Genomic DNA, 25,234 nt, shown 5'->3' on the forward strand with positions numbered 1-25,234 from the left:
AATCAATCGATGGCAAGCATTTACACACACACACACACACACACACACACACACACGCGGAGAGAGGCACACGAGAACCAACTCACAGAAAGCGATTAGTCAAGGCAATTGGCATCGACGGCAGGGATGTGTGCGGCCAGGTTTGCTTTGAATTCGAAACAACCGCTTCGGGATATGAAAGATGGGCTAGAACGTCTGGCCGAATTTTGCGCCGTTCTGCCATCAGATCGTGATCTTCGAAAGTGGGTCAGCCCCCGATCGATTTTTTTTCTTCACAGTTGGCTGTTACACCCTCTTTAAGTTGAAGTTTTCGTATGATTGATGATGATGGTTAGAGAGAGAGAGAGCGAGAAGTGAGAAGGAGTCTATATATATACAAAAGAGGAGTGGCAGAGAGCCGCATTGACTGCAGAGCAAAACAAAGCATTTGTCTTGAGTAGGTTGTGACACATGTGGCCCATGCTTGGATGCTCAAGCCTTTTACTTGGCCATAAGCACTACCTTCACAGTCTCTACACTTTGTGTAGCTTTTATCTACTTCAACTCTCCCCCTCAACAGCATATGTACCCTGTTCATTATGCTGTTGTTTCAAGGTGTGTCCTCCATTCTTTAACACTGTCGCATAGCTTGGGGACTCCATTTCATATGTTGCTGCCAGTATTTGCAGGTGTAGCCCAGATCTTGCTTGCTGCATTGCCTGTCTCCCGATTGGCTTTGTGAGTGCATCTGCCAGATTTCTTGTGGTGTCCATGTACTTGATCTGCACCCTTCCCTCTTGGACATTGTTACAGACAAAGTGATACTTGGTGTCGATGTGCTTAAGCTTCCAGTGCTGTGCTGGGTCTTTACTAACCTGTATGCAACCAGTGTTGTTTGAGTAGACCATCAGGGTGCCTGTGGCAATGCCAATCAAGCATAGCAGCTGCTTGAGGAAGAGCACCTCACATGTTGCTTCTGTGGCTGCAATGAACTCTGCCTCGATGGTGGACAATGATATGCATTTTTGTGTTGCTGACTTCCAGGCTACCAGGTTCCCATACACTAATGCCACTGACCCTGATGTACTCCTTCTCTGTATGGTGGCATCACTTGCCCAGTTTGCATCACTGTGCATGATCAGTGGCTCTTGTGACATATTTCCCCTATAAACTAATCCAACTTTCTTTGTGCCTTTGAGGTAGCATAAGACCCATTGTGCTGCCTGATAATGCTCTTGTGATGGTTCACACATGTGTCTAGCAAGGACACTCACAGTGAGGCTAAGGTCAGGCTGGGTGCTGTTGGCAACCCAGAGCAGCTTGCCAATGATCACCAGATACTCCTTCTGTTGTGCTGTGCTTGTGACAAGGGTTCCCTCTGGTATGCTCTGCATTGGAACCATGGTTGGCTTGGTATGTTTGTCCAGGTGCTTAGCCAGCACTTGGTCAATGTACCCTGACTGACCAATCATCATGGTGCACATCACATGGTTTTGACTGATTTTGATGCTGAGGAAGTGAGAGACCTCACCACTATCTTCCATCTCTGACCAATCTGCTTCTTAACCTTTAGGACTGTTTCCAGCCATGGTGCTATGACTAATGTATCATTGACATAGATGACCATGATGGCCATATCTTTGCCCTGTCCCTTGGTGTAGATGCAGGGAGTGCACTCTACCTGGAAGAATCCCATGCATCACAAATGTCAGGGGTCTCGCGCCTGAAACCCAGGTCGGTCTGTCGAGATACTCGGTGACTATCAAACTGTGTGACAGCTATTGTCTCGGTATCGGTGACTATCAAGTTGTGCAGTGACAGCAGGTGGCGTTCGTTGTATATACTATCGTAGGTTTCGGCTGACCTCTGTGGACACTCCGTTCAGGGGTAGCTTGGCACGATCAATATCAATGCTTTGGTTATGATGACACCAAGGTCTGGTGTGAGTGTTGATGATGATGAGGTTGATGTCGTTGGTGATAAGGTTGGTGAGTGTTGATGATAAGGAGGTTGATGGTGTTGGTGATAAGGTTGGTGGTGTCAACACAAGTGTCCAGTGTGTTGACTTGATGCTTGAAGTGACCCCCGGACCACAGTGGACTACTGCCTTCGGTTCTATCTATATCTGGACTGCTAACCTGCTATGGGCGCCTTCGGACATCAGGTAGTGGTGATACAACACACACACTACAATGAGGAGCAACCTTGATAGATTGCTGCTATGCTGGCTGTAACTAATGAGTACTTATGTTTCTAAGTATTGACTAGTTGTATGGTGAGTAGAGTGGATGAGGATCCACTTGACCTATGATGATGAGAAAGCATGGTTATATACCTCTTCTCAGCATCACCAGCAATGCTGCTCCTGCTCTCTCTCCAGAGAGTACCTTCTTCATCGAGTACTGCTCAGGGGCCTCTCCTGCTTGGCACCCCTGTGCCTCTTGAGCTGTGTTGACTCCTTCGACACTGCTCCTCCTCCTCATGACCTGGTGTCGACTCCTTCGACACTGCTCCTCCTCCTCATGACCTGGTGTCGACTCCTTTGACACTGCTCCTTCTCCTTTGATCAGTGACAGTTCCTTTGGCTCTTGTCTCTCGAGCCCCTGAGTGGTAACCATCTGCATGCTCCTTGAGCTTGGTCCTCTTCGTGGCTGTGCCTGCTCCTTGAGCTTGGTCCTCCTCGTGGCTGTGCTTGGCCCTCCTTTGCATGTGAGTCCATAGGAGTCCATGGTCTCCATGGAGACTGCACTACGACCATGCTCTCTACTGATCTCGACTAGATCTTCGATACCTGTGCTCCTTCCATATGAACCCGTGACCCTCCTGCTTCTTGAGCATCCAGGCCCATGACATTGGGTACCATCATTCTGCTTTATCATAGTCCCAAACTCATCAAAGGTTACTCATGCACCATTCTTGATCAAGCCTTGTACAGACAATAAATTAGAATTGAGCTTCAGCACATAGAGCACATCCAATAGCTGGATGGTAGCCTCACCAACCTGAAGGGAGGCATCTCCTATGGCTTTTACCTGAAGCTTTTCATCCCCTGCCATACTGATCTGACTGTCCTTGCTTGTCGAGGTGAGCAGCATCCTCTCATCATTTACCATATGATGGGTTGCACCTGAATCGACAATCCAGGTGTTGCATGCTGATTGCTCTTCCCCATCAATCACTAGGGAGGTGCACCCGAGTTCCTAGTGACTCAGTTCTTGTGTTGCACGAGTAGCAGGTTTGCTCGTGGTTGATGCAGGGTTGTTCATGCAATTTCGAGCAATGTGATTGGGTCCTCCACAGGCATAGCATCTTGGAGGGGCTGAGGGGTTGTGTGGATCGCGCCTCCCCCTGGGCCTCTGCTCCACCTGACCAGTGGCCCCTTGCTCTGTGCTTGTAGTGACCCTGGCTGCTCCTCTGATGTGACCTGATAGCTTGCCGTCTTGCTGTTTCTTCATGAGTGCATGGTAAGCTTTGTCATACTTACAGTCTGGTTTGGCCATCTTGAGTGCATCGACAGAGTTAGCATAGAACCAATCCTGAGCTGTACAGCAGTAAAGGGTGGACTTCTTGAGGTCTTCATCAAAATGTTTCCCTAGGTGCACTGCATCATTCCAAATGGAGTCAAGTTCCTTGCCTAGTCTGACAACATCCCAATTGTACAGTTGTACAGTGTGGATGTGGTCCTGCAGGCCTGCTCACTTCACTGCATCGTTCAATGTTAGTGCCTTCCTAAGCTTAGTGTAAAGTGTACTTCCAAGTTGGACCTCCTCATCTGCACCCCTGATGGTGTATGTGTTGATGCAGCTTTCCAGACTGTGATCACAGCAAGCATGGATGAGGCCTACCAGTGCCTTGTCCAGGTCCTCATCATATCCCTCGCTTCCAGGAGCTATTTTGCCATATAAGATTTCCTTCACATTGCATACCTGTTGCAGACAGTCAATAAAGGTAGGCTCCCAGGTATGCCAGTTGTTATCACTGAGCTTCTTGATGTGTGCAATGGCACTTGAAATGTCCTTGGGAATCTTCTCTGCCTCCCCTTTTGGAGCTTGACTGCTAATGCTGACAAGGCTCATCACTTGTACAATTGCTTCCTCCACTGTCAATGCCAGGTTTGCCAACTGTAAGATCCTTACTACCTGCATGAGCCAACCCTCCTCGCAACCATTGCCTGCAGTGGCAGCTGCTTGATCATCATCTCTCTCCTCCCTTCCCATCTGTCCTGCTTGTGTTGATGGAGGCATTATACTTGCCATCAGACTCTTGATGTGTCAATGTCATGTTGAATGTCATGGGTTTGAGCCCCACGTTGGGAGCCAGTTGAAGTTTTCATATGATTGATGATGATGGTTAGAGAGAGAGAGAGTGAGAAGTGAGAAGGAGTCTGTATATATACAAAAGAGGAGTGGCAGAGAGCCGCATCGACTGCGGAGCAAAACAAAGCATTTGTCTTGAGTAGGTTGTGACACATGCGGTCCGTGCTCAGATGCTCAAGCCTTTTACTCGGCCGTAAGCACTACCTTCGCAGTCTCTACGCTTTGTGTAGCTTTTATCTACTTCAACTCTTTAGTGTTGCTCTCAACTTTCTTTTTCACCGAAATGTTTCTCAGAAGAATGTTAAAAAGTTGCGCACGCATTGCACGCTTTGCTAGCATGTGTCGTACAGATAGATGATCTGCAATTTTTGAGCGTTTTGGCCTTTCTTCAGCTGTGGTGTGACTGTAAGAAAGGACTGTGCAGCATGGGACCGAGCAAGCTTGAAAAGCTCGGATACACTCTGGAAGAAGCGTTCTGCGTGGGCTGATGGCCATGTGACTTTTGCCCCGTAGCAGCCTTTGAATCGCTGTCATCGCCCTACTCAGCATTCAACTACCATGATCAGTTGGCATCTCGGTTGACGACTACCATCATCACTGCTGCGCAACATCAAGATGGCCGACTCCATCTACGCTCCTCACAATCAGCAGAAGCTCGAGGCATCACGAGCTGCCGATGCTGGTGCTTCCGACACCGCCTCGCCTACCAGCCCTTCTTCACAAGACAAGAACGGCTCGAATGGATCCCCTCAACAGCCAATCAAGGAGGACGAGGAAGAGAACGACGTCCAAGACAGCGACCGACCTCATCCTCATCTCACACGTCCTTTGCTCCACATCAGCGGCGTCGACCCCACCATGACCGACAAGCATCTCGCGGGTCTCGTCTTTGAAAGCGTCCTCCCCGTCCGTCTCAGGATCGATCGCAACGTACCTGAAGGTCAGAGAGCCAACGGCACCGTCGAGTTCCAAACCCTTTACAAGGCCGAGAAAGCATACGCCATCGTTCGACCTCCCATCGTGCTTCGTATCGAGCAGCAGACTGCGCCCACCGAACCAACAGCCAATGCCAAACCAAGACTGGTCAAGCAGCTTCCCTCTACTACTGATGATGCTCTCGTCTACGACCTCTTCCGTCGCTTTGGTCCACTTCGACGCGCTCAATGCATCCTCACCAACCCTGCCGGCATCCATTCCGGCTTCAAGGGTATGGCCTTGCTCGAGTTCTACTCCGAGCAGGATGCTCAGCGCGCCGAAACCGAGATGCACTGCGCTGACGTAGGAGGCAAGACCATCTCGGTTTCCATCGACACTGCTACTCGCAAAGTCAGTGCTAGTGCAAGCGAGTTCCGCCCCTGTACCACCGCAACTCCCTTTGTCCCCACTACCAACGCCATGAGCCCATCTGCTCCCTCCTTCTCTCCCCTAGGCCCCACTCCAGCCTCTCGTTCCGTCTCAGCAGGCTCCTCTGCTTCCTTCTATGCTACTCCTGGCGCATCCTCCTCTCCCAACGATATCCACTCCCTCAGCCGTCAAGCTTCCCGGGCCACCTTGCAATACTCCAGCCAAGCATCTACCTACGTCGACCCTTGCAACCTCTTTATCAAGAATCTCGACTCTGAAATCGAGTCCAACGGTCTCTTTGACACTTTCAAGGCTTTTGGTCACATCGTCTCGGCACGTGTCATGCGCGACAATGACGGCAAGAGCAGAGAGTTTGGCTTTGTCAGCTTCACTACGCCGGAAGAAGCTCGTCAGGCATTGACAGCGATGGATGGTGCTAAGTTGGGGAGCAAGAAGATCACCGTGAGATTGCATGAGCCCAAGACGATGCGACAGGAGAAGCTCGCTGCTCGTTTCGCTGGTGCTAATGGTGAGGGTGCAGACGCTGGTCCTGGTGCTGCTGCTAGCGGTGCTTCTCCCTCAAACGGTTCCACCAGCAAAGCAGACAAGCGTCAAAGCAGGAGCTACTTCAAAGCTGGTGTGCCTGCCGATGCCAACGGTCTCGCCGACGAAGAGCAACTGCGCGCTCTCAGCAATGTCGTGCGAAACGAGCTGCTCTCCGGCGAGTTCACACGCAGAGTCCAGCAGTTGCCCTCCATCAAAGCAGCCCAGGTGGACAACATTGTCAGCGAACTCGTCAAGCTCAAGCTTGACAAAGCCGTAGATGCACTCAACAACCCTATCTCTCTCATTCAGCGAGTCAATGATGCTCGTGATCGTCTCCCTCAATCGCCAGTCTCAGCAGCGCAACCGGGCTCGTCGTCGACAGGGTCCTTGTCTGCAGAGAAGCCCGCGTTGCTCGGTGTTCAGACCCAACGCAGTGTCTCCAGCACAAGTTCGGTCGGTGAGGGAAGCGCATCTGCCAAGGAGCGCGTGAGGCTGCTCAAGGCTATCATCTCGGTCTCTGAAGCAGGTGCACCTGTAGAAGACATCACTGACATGCTCGCCAGCTTGCCCAAGAAAGACCGAGCATTGGCGCTGTTCAACCCCGAATTCCTCAAGCAGAAGGTTGAAGAGGCTAAAGACATTCTCGACATCACTGATGAGAGCGGAGAAGATCTGCAGCCATCAACACAGAGCAAATTTCTTAAGGACTCAAGCAGTAGTCAGTCGCCCAGTCCTGCTCCTGCTCCGGAGGAGTCCGAATCGACAGCCCAAGTCCACACCCTATCCTCACTTGCAGCTTTGCCTGCGGAGGAGATCATCCGTCTCGCCACTTCACCCACCAGCTCTGGTCTGCCGTTGCCAAAGGCAGATTCCGAAGTCGTCAAATCTACCGACGCATTCATCGACTCTCTTGCAGCCAAAGCAGCGCACGATCAGAAGCAGAAGTTGGGAGATCAGCTATTCAAGAAGGTCCGCAGCTTTGGTGTCAAAGGCGCTCCCAAGCTGACCATCCATTTGCTTGATACAGAGAATTTGAGAGCGTTGGCGCATCTGATGGACTCGTACGAAGTTGTGTTGAAGGAGAAGGTGCAGCAGAAGGTTGCGGCTGGGTTGAACAAGTAAATAGGTAACACTCCTTAGCGTCACCTTTCTTCAATTTCCAGATACACTCTTGAAATTCACACTCTTTCGATCTCTAGATACACTCTCTTAGTCGCACATATAGCTCGTTACTCTTTCAAGAAGATACCTTCGTTTACTCTACTGCACCGAATGTGGTATATGCGTGGTAGTATGATGAGAAGATGTTGATGAGCAAGGAGGGAAGCTTGACACGGCTATGCATAATAATAAGATTGGAGGAAAAAAGGACCACGTGTTTCCGCGGAGACAAATGTCGCGATTGTGATGCTGTGCGCCAGCGATCCAACCGGCGGACTTGCTTCGGCTTCAGCTTCCTTCTTCCTTTTCCCCCCCTTTCTCCTCTCCATCACCATAAACTTCAACTTGCGTCGCCATCCTCGCCATCTCGTCGGTGTCTGATCCGCACCATGTCACAACCTCCCAGCGTCAGAGAAGAAGCCTCAGAACCCTTTCTCCCATCTACCACTACCGCTTCATCCCACGAAGAATCGCCCATCACACCAATCGAAATGATTCGACACGAAAACCTATCTCGGCACTCCATTTTGATTCAAGCTTCCGCCCTACTCTTTGTTGCTGCTGTATGGTCAATCGTCTTCAGCTCTTTCTCTTTCACTTCCTTGCCTTTATTCGGCTACCATCCGCTTATTCAATCACTCACAATCCTCCTCCTCCTCCAAGCGATTGTCGTTTTACAACGAACCACCCCATCGCAACCAACCGAAAAGAAATCTGCCTTCACCGCACATCAAACTATCAACCTCCTTTTCGCCCTCCCATTGTTCACTGCAGGAGCAAGTATTATGTGGTATCTCCACCACAAGCCTAATGCGGCACATTTTATCAGCTATCATGGAATTTTAGGAACGGGAGTGGTGGTTGCGGCGTGGATTCAAGCTGCGTTAGGGGCTGCTAGCGTCTGGTGGAAAGGGAAACTAGTGGGTGGGGAAAATAAGGGTAAGGCTTTGTGGAAGTGGCATAGATTAAGCGGATACGTTTTGGTGGGGCTGTTTTTGACAACGGCGGTTCTGGGAGTGCTGGAGGCGACCTGGGGAAAGGGAAACGCGGGAAATGTGCAAAAGTTGCTGGCGGTGGTGGGGTTGGGGTTGTCAGGGTTTGCGCTGTTAAATAGGGTCAGGGTTGGCAAGTTGCCCAAGTTGAGAGGTTGAGGTGGGAGGAGTGATAGGGGAGTTTGTAAGATACTGTGCGATGTGCTCGCAATGAAGTTGAAGAAGGGTGAAGAGAGATAAAGAAGTGGTGAGAGGTGATACTGTTTGATGCTGGAGTACCGGGGTGAATGCCTACCTGCTGTTTTCTATGTTACGGAGAACCTATTAGGCCATCGAACTGATCATCTCGTTGAGCCGCAGTAAAGGCGAGCATGTGCCAAGATCCAACCACGAAATATGACGGGTCCCTTAGGAGCTCAGAGAGACAGCAGCCTATCCTGAGCTGACCTGCCGGAACGGACGCCTTCTGACCTCCTGCCTGCATTGCAGCACACAAGGCCATCTTTGCAATTGGTCTTTGGCGACAGTCTTCGCCTCTCTCGTAATGACCAGCTTTGACAGTCAAGGCGACCTGGACGATCGAAATCATCCTACTCATCAAGCTTCCAATCTTTGCTCAATCAAGATCAGATACAACGCTATTTGACATTCATATAAGGATAGCTATTGTATGAGCGAAAGGAGAGATTACAATCGGATAACGAAGGCGTACGTCGAAACAAGACTGGTAAAGGAAGAGCATCACTGCTGCTTATTGCCCCACAAGTGCGCAAGATCGAACAGAGGGATGTTGAAAGGGAAGTCCGTCGCAGCCAAGCACAGGTGCAGTAGAATATAAAACCCGCCCATGCAAGCAGTAAAACCGCAGGCACCAGCCGCAGTAACCAGGTTACCCGCCATAGCGTTTGCTCCCTCTCCAAACTTGAGATACGCGGCACCCAATGTACTAAATGCGAGCGCAACAAAGAGCAGAATCCACACCAATACAACATTAGTCCTGAACGCGGCGAAGGTGAGGAAATAGGTGTAGACGGCCCAGAAGACAAGGTAGAACCCAAAAGGAACGTAGTATACTTCTGGAGAGCCACCTTGAGCGGTGAGAAGGGTAGATTGAACCGCGAATCTAGGGTCTAGATAGCCGCCTAGGGTGAGCCAGAAGGTGCCAAAGGAGGTGAATACGAGGGCGGGGAAGGTGTTGCCAATGATGAATTCGAGGATTCCGGCTACGTAGAGTGCCATACCGCCCATGAAGTAGTATGCGCCGATAAGAGCGAGGAGCGAATTGGAGGTTGCACCTCGCCAGCCCATGAGACAACATGAGGTGGGGGCAAAGATGAGAAGGAATGAGACGATGCCGAGGGCTGTAGGGTTGCCGAGCGTTTTGACCAGGCCCATTTGACCACGGGACTTGATCGAGGGTTGGAGGTACAGTTCTGTGAAGGCATAGCGAAAGTGAAAGTATGGGGATCAAGTCAGGGGTGGTCAGTAAGTGCTATAACGAGGATAAAGGTGATGTAGAGGGAGGTGTGGACGTACCTTCGAACTGCTGCGGGGTCAGAGTGACCGAAATCTGACGACCGAAATCATGACCATTGGTTCCGTCAGGGTTTTGATAGGTAGGATGCTCGTTTGAAGCTGCTTCGGATCCTTTTGTCGCCATCTTTGCAAAACTTTACTCTCTGTCTCTCTCTGTCTCTCTCTGGAGGAACCGTCTTTGATGTATCTCTTGTAGTGGGAGGTATTGCGGATGCCGTGATTTGGCTGTACTGCACAGGAGGATGTAGAAGCTGGAATCGGGTGCGGGGGGGCGAAATCTACCACAGCATCAAGAGGCTATTATACATCTGGCCCTGGGTCTGCAGAGTGCAAGACTGAGGCTCGAGCGTAGAACGAACAGGGTCAGGTGGTCCAACCCTCTCTCGCTTCAGGAGCCCAGCGGCATCTAGCGTCAACGGGGCAAATAACACAGACGCAGACAGAGAAGACACGGAAGCGCTTAAACCAACATATGCTCAACAAAACCCTTTTCTTGTGACACAGCGAGGCGCGCGAGGCGGTCGACCCAACCCAGCAGCAGCGAGAGCATTCCTGGTTCTCGGTGCGAGTGGAGTTGGACTTAAGGCGGGATAGACTAGCAGCAACAGAGGCGGCGGCTATGCGCTGTAGCGCCATTCTCGACCTTGTTCCAGATGAATTAAAGAAACGCGCGCACTCATTAAGAGCCAAAGTTTCTTTGAGCTGTCACTCGTGCAGCATCGAAAAGAATGCGGGGTAAAAAGCAAAGGTCAGCTGGTCTTGCAACTTCCCTTCAACGCCTTTGGAGTGGCGGTCCCCTTCCTCGATGGGATTCATCTCTCTCTGTCTCTCCAGCTTTGAGATTAGGCATGTATACTCCGCTCCGAGAGCAGGAAAGCATTGTTTAGTCTCAACGGGCTGGACGCAATCTTTGCAATGTAGCTTCGGTGTGTCGTTCTTGCCCGTCCTCGGCTACGACATGGGATCTCGCGCGGTTTGCTGCGCCCTCTAAGGAATGACATCTGGTGGATCCTGTAGCATGGTGCGGCTTTTGAGAACTGGTTGGGTATGCAGTCACTACTGCAGCTCTGTTCTCTCAATCGAACAGAGAGTCTTGTGTCGTAGTTAGTTAGGGTCTACGTGGACTAAGCGCGTAGTCTGCGGGAGGTTGCCGCGAGAGCCATCCAGCGGGATGCTGCCACTCACACCTTCTACAGCCTCTGCACTCTGATTTGTGGCTGCTGAAGACTAGCGCCATCACTACTCTTGCTTGATAAGAAGACGGGTGGACGACCTTGTGGCGAAGAGAAGGTTGATGCACATCACCTCGTAAACGGCATTTTCGCAGAGATTCAGATCAGACACGCCAAACGTGTCTGCCCCGCACTTAACCCCCAGAGGGGGCAGGACCCCATGCCCAGGGCCCATGATGATGTTAGAGGGAGGCAGGTATATTGGCTCGAGCCAGACCAATCACCCAGTATTGCACCAGCATACCAGCTAAGTAGATGTCTGAGGAGGGAGGAGGTAGCTTTGCCACTGAGTTTCCCCATCATGCTCTGCTCCACTGCTGTAGATATATAAGAAGTGGTACTTAGTCATAAGCCCCTGTAGAGAGGACTATCCATCTGTACTTATGTTCATCATTGTCACCATATGTAATCAAACTGCATCCTACCATCTAAGCCTGTCAACCTTCAACAGATAATGATATGTCATGCTGCATCAAAGATAAAGGAATCCTATGGATAGCCTTGATAAGCATATTGAAAGTGCTGTTGTGGTCATGATCTGCTGAGTAGACACAGGTTGGGCATCAGAATTGTTTACTTGCACCTAGTCTTTGGTTGAGTTTGCTACACTGAGAGCAGGTCTTTGATGTATATGCTTCTGGTTGTAAAAGAAGCACTTTGGCTGCCCATGTTTATGCAGATAGTGCAGATCATGAGCAACATTGTGGCATTTGACCAGCAAATGGTTGATGAAGTTGCAGTGTCCCCTGTCATGGGCCTGGATGCTCAAGAAGCAGGAGGGTCACGGGTTCATATGGAAGGAGCACAGGTATCAAAGATCTAGTCGAGATCAGTAGAGAGCATGGTCGTAGTGCAGTCTCCATGGAGACCATGGACTCCTACGGACTCACATGCAAAGGAGGGCCAAGCACAGCCACAAGGAGGACCAAGCTCAAGGAGCAGGCACAGCCACGAAGAGGACCAAGCTCAAGGAGCATGCAGATGGTTACCACTCAGGGGCTAGGAGAAGGAGCAGTGTCGAAGGAGTTGACACCAGGTCATGAGGAGGAGGAGCAGTGTCGAAGGAGTCGACACCACTCAAGAGGCACAGGGGTGCCAAGCAGGAGAGGCCCCTGAGCAGTACTCGATGAAGAAGGTACTCTCTGGAGAGAGAGCAGGAGCAGCATCGCTGGCGATGCTGTGAAGAGGTATATAACCATGCTTTCTCATCATCATAGGTTGAGTGGATCCTCATCCACTCTACTCACCATAACTAGTTATCACTTCAGCATAAGTATATATTAGTTTCAGTCAGCATAGCAGCAATCTATCAAGGTTGCTCCTCATCGTAGTGTGTGTGTTGTATCACCACTACCTGATGTCCGAAGGCGCCCATAGCAGGTTAGCGGTCCGGATATAGATAGAACCGAAGGCAGTAGTCCACTGCGGTCTGGGGGTCACTTCAAGCATCAAGTCAACACACTGGACACTCGTGTTGATGCCACCAACCTTATCACCAACACCATCAACCTCCTTATCATCAACACTCACCAACCTTATCACCAACGACATCAACCTCATCATCATCAACACTCACACCAGACCTTGGTGTCATCATAACTGAAGCATTGATATTGATCGTGCCAAGCTACCCCTGAATGGAGTGTCCACAGAGGTCAGCCGAAACCTACAATAGTATATACAACAAATGCCACCTGCTGTCACTGCACAACTTGATAGTCACCGATACTGAGACAATAGCTGTCGCACAGTTTGATAGTCACCGAGTATCTCGACAGACCGACCTGGGTTTCAGGCGCGAGACCCCTGACATCCCCAACCCAGCAGCCTCCATTGGGTGTTTTGGTGCAAGTTCCCATTCTTCCTTTGTATCATCTTGTGAACCTCCATCCTTGGCATGACCACAATGTTGGTTGAGGCCACTAGATAGTTTGCCATCTGGCAATGTAGATCTTTGATAAGCTGCTGCAGCTTTTTGCAGACCTTTTTTGAACACTTTTGAAGCTTGTGGTGTTGCACAGATGACAAGGCAAATGGCAGGGCTGGACAGTGTTGGCAAGCTTCCTGTGGCTGAGCTTGGACTTGCTGAGACAATTGAGGATTGGAATTCATTTGTGGTGGTGGCAGTGACTGTTGATAATGTGATTGATGTCTCCAATGACAACTGCTTTGGATCTTGTCATTACATCTGCAGAGTTGCTCCAAGTGGATACCATTGTCTTGAGAGCCTACATCAAGCATGCAGCCATCAGAGGAATACACAGCAAACAGGGTCCTGACACCAGGATTGACAGACTTGACAACAATGGCTTGCTTCAGAGATTGCTCTTGTGGAACAACAGAAGTTGGCACACTGTAGCAAAGAAGGAAGTACCAATTGCCATATTGGTCCAGCTGGATGCCCCACTTGTGACCAGCTTTGAGCTTGGTTGTATGCAATTGTGAAACAGCCTTGCAATGGTCCTTGAGGAAGTGGCATCCTCTTTGGCTGTGCAGGCAAATCTTAGCCCAGGTATTCTCCTCACAACCAAGGGTATTGTCCTGGCCCCCACTGCAATGCTTGACAGTCTTGGGTGCAATCCTCAGCTTCGGGGCACCAAGACTCCTGTCATGGGACCAGATGTGCAGGAAGCAGGAAGAACCAAAGTCATATGAGGAGAAGGTGCAGGAATCGCAGGATTGGGCAAAACAAGGGGTTACAACAGAGTTCATTGAGATAGGTAGTAGTGAGGCTCTACAACAAGATTTGTCCAAATCGGTATGAGCAGGATCTTACAATGAAGCCCACTGGAATCAGTAGTATCATGATTGTACAACAGATCTCACAGAAACTGGTGAGAGGATGTCAATATCATGGATCTCACAATAGGACATGTGGTGATGATATCTGGGTCCACCACTCCAATGGAGCAGGGGGCCTACTCAATGATGAGCTCAGAGCAGGAGGATGGGTGCAATGAAGAGGGGGGTGAGTCACCACTTGGACAAAGTGGGAGTGGCCCCTATCAATGATGAAGCAACACAAGGACCTTCCTGTCACAGGACTGGATGGATGCGCAGGAAGTGGATTCATATGAAGAGACCTTGCACAATAATTGTGGATTGGGTAAAAGGAGAGTTCCAACAGAGTTCAGCAAGATTGGTAGGACCAACAGCTCTATGACAGAACTCATTGAGATCAGTAGGAACAAGGCTGCTACTACAGAGTTCAGTGGGAATGGTAATATCACACTTGTACAACAGACCTCACAGGAATTGGTTAAAAGATGCATCTATTGCCAATGCCACAAGAGGATGATGATGAACATGGGAGAGGTCACCACCAGATGAGGAAGGGGACCTTGCACGATGATGAAATTGGTGCCAAAGATGGGTGCTGGCACCAGGAGGTAGATGAAAGGGGGGGTGCACTGCCACTAGGATGAAGTGGGGCAACCCCTGTCAATGATGAAGTGACAGTTGGCACTTCTCAACCATGAAGATACAGGAGGAGCAGGGCTCAACGAAGAAGGCACTCTTTAGAGAGAGAGGGAGCCAGAGCAGAGTTGCAGGCGACACTGTGAGGTTGTATATAACTGTCATGGGCCTGGATGCTCAAGAAGCAGGAGGGTCACTGGTTCATATGGAAGGAGCACAGGTATCGGAGATCTAGTCAATACCAGTAGAGAGCATGGTTGTAGTGCAGTCTCCATGGAGACCATGGACTCCTATGGACTCACATGCAAAGGAGGGCCAAGCACAGCCACGAGGAGGACCAAGCTCAAGGAGCAGGCACAGCCACGAAGAGGACCAAGCTCAAGGAGCATGCAGATGGTTACCACTCAGGGGCTCGAGAGACAAGAGCCAAAGGAACTGTCACTGATCAAAGGAGAAGGAGCAGTGTCGAAGGAGTCGACACCAGGTCCTGAGGAGGAGGAGCAGTGTCGAAGGAGTCAACACCACTCAGGAGGCACAAGGGTGCCAAACAAGCAGGATAGCAAGGAGGAGGAGCAGTGTCAAAGGAGTCGACACAGCTCAAGAGGCACAGGGGTGCCAAGCAAGCAGGAGAGGCCCCCTGAACAGTACTCGATGAAGAAGGTACTCTGGAGAGAGAGCAGGAGCAGCGTCGCTGGCGATGCTGTGAAGAGGTATATAACCATGCTTTCTCATCATCAAAGGTCGAGTGGATCCTCATCCACTCTACACAACCATCGTAACTAGTTATCACTTCAACATAAGTATATATTAGTTTTAGTCAGCATAGCAGCAATCTATCAAGGTTGCTCCTCATCGTAGTGTGTGTGTTGTATCACCACTACCTGACATCCAAAGGCGACCCATAGCAGGTCAGTGGTCTGGATATAGATAGAACCAAAGGCAGTAGTCCACTGCAGCCCAGGGATCACCTCAAGCATCAGTCAACACACTGGACACTTGTGTTGATGCCACCAACCTTATCACCAACACCATCAACCTCATTATCATCAACACTCACCAACCTTATCACCAACACCATCAACCTCATCATCATCAACACTCACACCAGACCTTGGTGTCATCATAACCTATGTATTGATATTGATCGTGCTGAGCTACCCCTGAACAGAGTGTCCACAGAGGTCAGCCGAAACCTATGATAGTATATACAATGAACGCCACCTGCTGTCATCACACAACTTGATAGTCGCCGAGTGACTAGCTCATTGAGACTGATACCAAGACAATAGCTGTCACACAACTTGATAGTCACTGAGTATCTCGACAGACCGACCTGGGTTTCAGGCGCAAGACCCCTGACACTATCCTGCTCCTCTTGAGGGGCCTTTGTCCCCCTGTTTGACACTGTCTTGTCCTGCTGGCATCAATCCCATTGATACTGCACCCCTACCATTTGCACAGCATAAGGGTTATGCAACACTGCCCTCTTGCCTTCATGCTCTCTGTCATGGGCCTGGATGTTCAAGAAGCAGGAGAGTCATGGGTTCATATGGAAGGAGCACAGGTATCGAAGATCTAGTTGAGATCAGTAGAGAGCATGGTCGTAGTGCAGTCTCCATGGAGACCATGGACTCCTATGGACTCACATGCAAAGGAGGGCCAAGCACAGCCACGAGGAGGACCAAGCTCAAGGAGCAGGCACAGCCACAAAGAGGACCAAGCTCAAGGAGCATGCAGATGGTTACCACTCAGGGGCTCAAGAGACAAGAGCCAAAGGAACTGTCACTGATCAAAGGAGAAGGAGCAGTGTCGAAGGAGTCGACACCAGGTCATGAGGAGGAGGAGCAGTGTCGAAGGAGTTGACACCAGGTCATGAGGAGGAGGAGCAGTGTCGAAGGAGTTGACACCAGGTCATGAGGAGGAGGAGCAGTGTCGAAGGAGTCGACACAGCTCAAGAGGCACAGGGGTGCCAAGCAGGAGAGGCCCCTGAGCAGTACTCGATGAAGAAGGTACTCTCTGGAGAGAGAGCAGGAGCAGCATCGCTGGCGATGCTGAGAAGAGGTATATAACCATGCTTTCTCATCATCATAGGTCGAGTGGATCCTCATCCACTCTACTCACCATATAACTAGTTATCACTTCAGCATAAGTATACATTAGTTTCAGTCAGCATAGTAGCAATCTATCAAGGTTGCTCCTCATCGTAGTGTGTGTATTGTATCACCACTACCTGATGTCCGAAGGCGCCCATAGCAGGTTAGCGGTCCGGATCAAGATAGAACCGAAGGCAGTAGTCCACTGCGGTCCGGGGATCACTTCAAGCATCAAGTCAACACACTGGACACTTGTGTTGATGCCACCAACCTTATCACCAACACCATCAACCTCATTATCATCGACATCACCAATCTCATCACCAACACCATCAACCTCATCATCATCAACACTCACACCAGACCTTGGTGTCATCATAACATTGATATTGATCGTGCCGAGCTACCCCTGAACGGAGTGTCCACAGAGGTCAGCCGAAACCTACGATAGTATATACAACGAACACCACCTGTTGTCACTGCACAACTTGATAGTCACCGATACTGAGACAATAGCTGTCACACAGTTTGATAGTCACCAAGTATCTCGACAGACCGACCTGGGTTTCAGGCGCGAGACCCCTGACACTCTCCTTCTGCCTGATGATGTGTGATGCCCCCTTTTGACACAGCTCCTTCTCAACTTTATCTTGTGAATCCCTTTAGCCACTTGTTGAACCTCATGACCAAACCCCTTGGTCATGTGGTCACTTTGGCACAGCTCCTGTGTGACTTTACACATGCACCCCTCAAGTGGTAACTGTCTGCATGATGCTGAGTCTACTAGTACTTGCTCATATCAGCTGACTTGTTGAGGCATGCTGTTCTGACTGTATCAGCTGACTTGTTGAGGCATGCTGATCTGACTGATTCTGACTGATCCCTGTGAGATTAATCTGGGACCCTGGGGTTTGATTGATCTCATAATTCATATGTGCTGCCAGCCCAATTAATCTTGTTGATCCCCAATGGTTCAGCACCGATAAATCTGGCACTCCCTTCATATACTGCTCCATTGCGCGACATTCCCATGACTGCCATTGATCAATTTGGCGCACTCTCTTGCGCTATCCTTCTGACCCTGTGACAACCTTCTTGTCATAAGTAGTCAAGTGGATATCCATCCACTCTACACCATATCTTACTAGTTCTAGCTTTCACATAAGTATACATTAGTATTCCATCAACAGTTGCAATTGCAGAGCATTGCTTCTACAGAGTGCATGTGTTGTATCACTGCTCATTGACATCATCCAAAGGTGGTTCATTCTATGGTCTGGATATTGATTGGCACTGAAGGCAGTTCATACTGCAGTCTGGCTCTCTTAATCATTAGAACTGAAGGCAGTTGTCCACTGCAGTCTGGGGATCACTCAGTCAATCAGTCAACACACTGGACACTTGTGTCAGCATCAACAACATCATCAGCACCAGACCTTGGTGTCATTGCATCATATCTAAAGTTATTGATTGTGCCAAGCTACCTCTGGACAGAGTGTCCACAGTGGTTAGTCAAAACCTGCAATAACATTCAAGCTATCACATATTTGAGCAAGAAAAGTCATAGAAGGCTTCTATGGCAGATCTCAGCAAGAATAATAATAAAGGCCTTTTTACCACAGATCTCAATAGGATCAGCAGTAGTTGCAATTCTACTACAGATTTCAGGTTTCAGGCATGCGACCTCTGACACTTCCATCTGCAGGAAGAAAGGGAAGCAGTGTCAATGAGCAACATCGCAAGGTAGGCAGGACAAGAGAGGAGGAGCAGTGTCTGAGGAGACCTCCTAGAGTAAAAGCAGTGTCACAGGTGACATTGTGAGGACATCTATATAACCATGCTTCCTCATCATAGTAGTTGAGTGGATTGCCATCCACTCTACACTTTACCTTACTAGCTATAACTTACACACAAGTATACTTAGTAGTTCCATCAACAGTAGCAATTGTAGGGCATTGCATCTACTTAGCATGTGTGTTGTATCACCACTTCTTGATGCCATCTGAAGGCAGTACATACTGTGGTCCAGATATCAATTGGCACCAAAGGCAGTTCATACTGTGGTCCAGCTCTCTCAATCTCATACTGAAGGCAGTCATCCACTGCAGTCTGGGGATCAATTAGCTCATTGACACACTGGACACTTGTGTTGAACCAAACACATTTGCACCAGATCTTGGTGTCATCTCAGTTAACTATTGGACATTGATTGTGCCAAACTACCTCTGGATGGAGTGTCCACAGTGGTCAGTCAAAATCTGTGATAACCTTGAGTTACAATCTATTTGAGCAAGAACAGTCATAGAAGGCTTCTACAGCAGATTCCAGCAAGAACAACAATAGAAGGCTTTTACAACAGATCTTGCTGAGATTAGTAGTAGTTGCCTTTTACTACAGATTTCGGGTTTCAGGCGCATGACCTCTGACAGCGATCCCTTTGCTACACCACGGCTGGAACTACTGCCAGAAGCCAAGTTCAACCTGCTAGTTGCAGCCAAACTGACAGTGCTTGTACTTAGTTGATTTGAGTTATCTGTCATGGGCCTGGATGCGCAGGAAGCAGGAAGATCCATCAACTCATATGAAGGGAGTGCCAGAATCAAGGAATTGGGCAGATCATGGGACTTGCAGAAGAGTTCACTGAGATCTGTAGAAGAAATGGCTCTATGGCAGATCTCACCTGGATTGGCATGAGCAAAGATGGTATCATGAATCCTGCCAGGATTGGTAGTAAACAAGATTGTATGACATATCCCATGGAGATTAGTGGCAAGGATGATCATACAACAGATCCAGTAGGGATTAGTGACAAAGACATTTGAGGTCACCACTGGATGAGGTAGGGACCCTACATGATGATGAAGTTGGCATAAGGAGATGGGTGCTGAAATCAGGAGGTAGATGGAAGAGGGGGTGTGCATTGTCATTAGGATGAAGTGGGGCAGCCCCTTTCAGCGATGAGGTGATGCTGGCTCTCCTTGACTCAGGAGCAGGAGAAGCAGGGCTTAGCAGGGAGGTGATGCATTGGTAAAAGACCTCTATCACAGCACTAGACAAAGAGGGTGCCCTCTGGAGAGAGAGAGAGCCAGAGCAGAGTCACAGGCAACACTGTGAAGATGAATATAAACCATGCCTTCCCATCATAAGTGGTTGAGTGGATCTCCATCCACTCTACACCATACAAACTAGTTATCACTTCTACACAAGTATACATTAGTTTTCAGTCAGCAAAGTAGCAATCACAAGTAGATTGCTTCCATTGTAGCATGTGTGTTGTATCACTGCTCACTGATGTCCAAAGGCAGTTCATAGCAAACCAGCAGTCTGGATAATGATAGAACCGAAGGCAGTCATCCACTGTGGTCTGGGGATCACCTCAAGCACTCAGTCAACACACTGGACACTTGTGTTGGTGCCACCAACAATCACACTCACACCAGACCTTGGTGTCAGTACAAAGTTCCTATAGTTATTGATTGTGCCAAGCTACCTCTGGATAGGGTGTCCACAGCAGTCAGTCAAAACCTGCAATAGCAAAACCACTATTACATCTTCTGGTGAGAAAAGTCATAGAGGCTTCTCTATGACATACCTCAACAGAATCAGTAATACACAGCATGTTACCACATATCTTGACAGGATTTGTAATAGACACATTTCTATTACAGATATCAGGTTTTAGGCGCGAGACCTCTGACATTATCCCTTGTCGTCTGCCATGTCTTGCCATTCTTTCCTTGTGGTGTCACATCCATGTTGCAAGGAAAACTTGAAGAACAGTAGCCTGCTCCAAATGCAAGACGATAGTAGAACTGCTGGTCTTCTGCTGGCAAGTCCAAGATCGACTTGATTCGAGGTCCTGGTAGTGGCGATGATGGAGGTGAGCATGTTGTCTTGAACATGTCGTCAGCAACCACCTTGTCAGCAACCACCTTGTGAATCTCCTCTGCTGTTGCTCTCGCTTTTCCATTTGTCTTGGCACTTTTGCTCAGCCGCAGTGGCTGACAAGCATCTGTTGTTTTACCACCTGCCTGAACACTCGATCCACTGGAACGTCCTCTTTTGCTGCCCAGTTTGCGCGTCACCCCAAGAATCACCTCAACTTGGGTTGGTGATGATGGCAGTGGTGGCGTTGAAATGCCATCAAAGGCATTGATGGGATCATCAAGTTCTTCCCAGAGAGAGGCATCACTAGAAGCCTCTCTGGGCCATTGATCTTGCAAGCCACACCAGGCCATCTGATGTGATATTGCAAGCAAGTAAGTGGATGCTGCAAGGGGAGTTTGCAGAAGGATGGGAAGATGCATTGGAGGCTCAGTCGTACTTTATAGCACAGAAAGCTTGCTGCATAGTCGGACATTGCATGCCAGCAGAGTGGAGCGGCTTGGTGTGCAGAATCTTTCTTCTGCAAGAAGGAAACACCTGCTTCTGTCTTGCTTTTGCGCTTACTATGGCTCAACTTCATCAGCGGCTGCAGGAACATCATCAAAAGCTTGACACTACAGAGTGCGTAGGTCAGTGATGAGTCAATTTGTGCAGTGCCGTGTATCAACGGACTGGTGTTTCCTGGCTGAACAATGACAAGAGGGTTCAGTCGATGCAGGAGCACAATCTGCTCAAGAACCTGGGTCCGTGGCTTAGAAGCCTCGCTCTGGCCTGGGACAAGCCCATCCATCACAGCAACATCGTCTCCAAAGATCTCCTCATCCAAGGCTATGACAGCAACCAACTCATTGTAGCCATTCCCTTTGTCTGCAAGGTCATGGAGCAGTGTGCCAAGTCCAACGTCTTCAAGCTGCCCAACCCATGGCTCATGGTGGTGCTGCGCCTCATGGTCGAGCTCTACCAATTTGCAGAGCTCAAACTCAACTTGAAATTCAAAATCAAAGTCCTCTTCAAGGGTCTCGATGTTGAACTCAAGGAGGTGCCTCCCACCACCATCCTCCACAACCAACCCAGTGCCAAGCTGCTGCAACAGCAACAGCAGCAACAACACCAGCAGCAGCAGTCTTTGGGTCAACTTCAGCATCTCAGCCAACAGCAACAACACCAGGCCGCTGTATAGATGCAGCTGCAGCAGCAATGTCAGCATCAGCAACAGCTCTCTCAGCAACCTGCCACCAACATTTCCCAGGGTCTCAAACGCCTCTTGATTGCTGGCGGATATGGTGCTGCAGCTGATGGTTGCATGGCTCCTCAGTCACCATTGACCGCGCTATCTGTGAGAACATTGCGCCTGTCGTCAAGCAATCTGTCATGATTGCTTCCATCTCAACCTGCAAACTGGTTACCAAGGACTTTGCAATGGAAGGAGACGAAGAAAAAATGCAAGCCTCGGCTCATCAGATGGCCCAGAACCTTGCCGGCAGCCTCGTTTTGGTTAAGAGCCTGTTCACAAACAAGTCCACCTACTCCTCGAAGGAGCAGGAGCAACTGGCAATGATCAGAGACAACGTGGACACCCTGACGAATGGATCTAGCAAAGGAGCAATCGAAGCGAGGGATGCAGAAAGGAAAGCACGTCATGCACAAAGCAATGAAGCGCCTGATGCTGAGGAAGAACCAAGACGAGACTCGGGCTGGAACTCTCGATCTGCAAAGTCAATGCTTTTCTTGATTGCTACCCGGAAAGGGATGGCGAAGGGAGACATCTACATCAAAACCAAAACCTCCCCAATAATCTGTCCAATTCTCTCCTCCTTCCCCACGCCATCCTTCATAATATCCTCAATAGCTAATCTCGCCTTCTGCAACGAACCCTTATTCAATCCAGCCCCGGCCGACGAACAGATCAAATTACCCAACGCCACAAGAATCCTATATAGCGATTCACTATCCTCTCTCCCCCCTTCCAACACTTCATTCACCAACCCCAGCATCACCCCCGCTACACTTCTCCCCCCTCCTCCACCACCACTGACGAGTTGAGCAGTAGCATTATACACCACAGTAGCGTAAGCAATTCTACCATTCTTACTCATTCTCCCATAATGTGTGTCGCTGAGACTACCTAGCAAACTGATTGCGTTAAGTTCTAGCTCAGCTAGTGCGCGCGGGTCGGACCAGAGATTGGCAATGGTTCGAAGCGCTAACATTGAGTTCACGTCTCGTTGTTTTGCCTCGGGCGAGTTGGGAGAAGGCCAATCGGAGGCCCAGGAAGAAGCTTCGAAGACTTCACGAGCGATTTCGAGGGGTGGGGTGGTGGTGCCGTATGCTGAAGCTACTCGGATTAGGTCTAGTGCGGGTAAGCGGGATGGGGGAGACCAAGAGGTGAGGGCTTGGCGGAGTGGGTCGATGTTGAGGTTACCGGAAGAGGGGTTGTTTTCGAGGGTGCTGATGAGAGTGTCGATTTGGTTGAGTTCGGAGGCGGTAAATTGGGTTGATTCGGTGCAGTTGAGTTGGGTGAGCTTGTTTTTGATCGCTGCAAAATTGGCGCTCTTGAAAGCTAGGAACGTGCGCTGGGGAAGAATCCTCGCTCCACCTCCCACCGCTGCAGCAGCACCAAAAGAGGTGCTGGCGTGGGGAGCAGAACTTGTATACGGATCGACATTTCTCGCACCAGTATATCTACCTGTATCCTCCATCCCAGCCCCAGCACTTGCACTTGCACTCGCACCTACACCCGCACCAGCACCTGCGTTGCCGCTGCTTCCACCAAGCTGATACCTACTCCCTCCAGTATATGGATCCACATACTCCGCCCCACCGCCTAAACTAACCCCCTGCGTGTTTGTCTCAATAAACTTCACCACCTGATCAATATACTCCTGAGCCAAATCATTCTTCTCCAAAAACCTCTGTGCCGCCGCATACGGATTCTCGCTCAAATTGAACGGCAACTTCAGCGGCGGTACACCATCCGCAATATCCACATCAAACACATAATCATACTCCTTACCCTCATACAACTTCTTCGACCCCGATCCTACCCCTCCGACCACTTCACCGATCTTCACCCATTGCTGACCCGAAGCGGACCACTGGTGCGCTTCAACTACATCACCATTCTTCACCATCTTCGTCTGTCCTTCTTTTGTACCCGGTTGAGAAAGGGCTTCAGGACCCGGAAGGTCATCCTTCTTGATGTCGCCCACTTGGGTTTGGTTGAGAGTTTGGGTGGAGATGGCATGGTCGAAGGCTGCGAGGGTTGCTTCGTCGGCGATGAGGGATGGGTTGCGGGTGAAGACGCGTGCTGCTGCATCGGAGGATCCAGCTACGATGTCACCGTTGGGGAGCACGGAAACGGACCAGACGGAGATGGCGGGTAGAGTGATGGTTTGAACCAAAGCTCCGTCACGCCAGATGCGGACACTTCGATCCTCGCCAGAGCTCACTAGCTCGCCTTGACCGCCTGGAATGGTTGCAAGGCTGTAGACGAAGCTAGTGTGACCTGAAAGCACCCGTACCGGCTGAATGGGTGCTCCAGCAGACGCGCCGTGTAGCGAGTACAGATGAATGTTGCCGTCGTTGCCACAGCTAGCAAAAGACTCTCCGCCCTCTAGCAGTGTCAAACCGCGCACTGCATCCGTGTGCCCACCGAACACAGCGAGCGGCTTGGCCGGGCTCGAGATGGACCACAGTCGAATGGTCTTGTCCGCCGACGCGGTCAACACGCGGTCGTGGTCGACAGCCAGCACCGCCCAAACGGATTGCTCGTGCCCTTTCAAAGTAGCCACGCACTCCCAATTGCGCCAGACTTTGGCAGTCTTGTCCCAGCTGCCACTGACAATGTACTGTCCATGCGGCCCGATGTCGAGCGTGCAGACGTTTTCTTGGTGTCCTACCAATGTACGTGTGGGCTGTGGCTCGGCTGTCTTTGCATCCAGTTGGACCGAGATATCACCATCAGCAGCTAGGAGCTGATATGCATAGATGATCTTGTCCTGACCAGCAGTGATGGTATAGGGTGCATCACTTCGGAGTAGTGCGCATGCGTTGACGAAGCCTTCGTGATTCGCGAGGTTGAGAGCGGAGCTGAACTGATTGCCAGATGATCGACGCCAGATGACAGCGCGACGATCTCGTGAGACAGTGAGAACGATGTCTCCGCGACAGTCTTTGCTGAGCTCGGGACTGCTAGCCGCTACACAACGAACATCCGCTTCGTGTTGCTCCAGAGTGGCGGAGAGCTTGTACATCGACGCCATTCTGAGGTTCGGCGAGTGTGGCCTCGGCTGTTCGAAGTCCCTGGCGAAGGATAGCTTTTTGATGTGTATCAGATGCTGTTCTCTTTCGTTTGCTATTGTAGGGCTTTGTGCGCCTTTGTTCGAGACCGGCTTGATGTAGGAGGAGTTGATGAAAGTGCGGAAGGAAGCTGAGCACAGACCCTGGAAATGAAAGTAACAGCGCACAGACACGCACGCCTCGATCACGTTTCCCCCGCAAAACTTCTACACACGCACACGCGCTTCTACCCGGCTTCCGAAATTTCTTGCACCCATCACTTCATACAGGAAACAGTAACACCATTCCTCTCATGATGTTCCTTTAGCAGCTCACAGATAACACAAATGATTTCGATGCAGAAGCTCAGAAAGCACAGATACATACATATTTCCACTGAGATGGCGATGCCCGCAACAAAACTTTATTCCTCGTTCTAGGCTAATGTACAATCC

The 25,234-nt window shown here is 50.0% G+C and overlaps 5 protein-coding genes across 5 annotated transcripts; 3 read left to right on the plus strand and 2 right to left on the minus strand.

Annotated features, from left to right (window-relative positions):
- Positions 1–4,910: 4,910 nt before the first annotated feature.
- Positions 4,911–7,307, plus strand: UHO2_03903 (uncharacterized protein; the record flags this gene model as incomplete). The annotated part of the gene is made up of 1 exon (XM_041559860.1): positions 4,911–7,307. One exon carries the CDS (start codon positions 4,911–4,913, stop codon positions 7,305–7,307), a length of 2,397 nt encoding a protein of 798 aa, XP_041415794.1.
- Positions 7,308–7,735: 428 nt separating this feature from the next.
- Positions 7,736–8,497, plus strand: UHO2_03904 (uncharacterized protein; the record flags this gene model as incomplete). The annotated part of the gene is made up of 1 exon (XM_041559861.1): positions 7,736–8,497. The coding sequence occupies one exon, from the start codon at positions 7,736–7,738 to the stop codon at positions 8,495–8,497; it is 762 nt and encodes a 253-aa protein (XP_041415795.1).
- A 582-nt stretch (positions 8,498–9,079) lies between these two features.
- Positions 9,080–9,998, minus strand: UHO2_03905 (uncharacterized protein; the record flags this gene model as incomplete). The annotated part of the gene is made up of 2 exons (XM_041559862.1): positions 9,080–9,771; positions 9,875–9,998. 2 exons carry the CDS (start codon positions 9,996–9,998, stop codon positions 9,080–9,082), a joined length of 816 nt encoding a protein of 271 aa, XP_041415796.1.
- Positions 9,999–21,213: 11,215 nt separating this feature from the next.
- Positions 21,214–21,681, plus strand: UHO2_03906 (uncharacterized protein; the record flags this gene model as incomplete). Its single annotated transcript, XM_041559863.1, has 1 exon — positions 21,214–21,681. One exon carries the CDS (start codon positions 21,214–21,216, stop codon positions 21,679–21,681), a length of 468 nt encoding a protein of 155 aa, XP_041415797.1.
- A 586-nt stretch (positions 21,682–22,267) lies between these two features.
- On the minus strand, positions 22,268–24,763 carry UHO2_03907 (uncharacterized protein; the record flags this gene model as incomplete). The annotated part of the gene is made up of 1 exon (XM_041559864.1): positions 22,268–24,763. The coding sequence occupies one exon, from the start codon at positions 24,761–24,763 to the stop codon at positions 22,268–22,270; it is 2,496 nt and encodes an 831-aa protein (XP_041415798.1).
- Between the last annotated feature and the right edge of the window lie 471 nt (positions 24,764–25,234).

Source organism: Ustilago hordei, assembly GCF_900519145.1.
Source record: "Ustilago hordei strain Uho2 genome assembly, contig: UHO2_contig_07, whole genome shotgun sequence".
Classification (NCBI taxonomy): domain Eukaryota; kingdom Fungi; phylum Basidiomycota; class Ustilaginomycetes; order Ustilaginales; family Ustilaginaceae; genus Ustilago; species Ustilago hordei.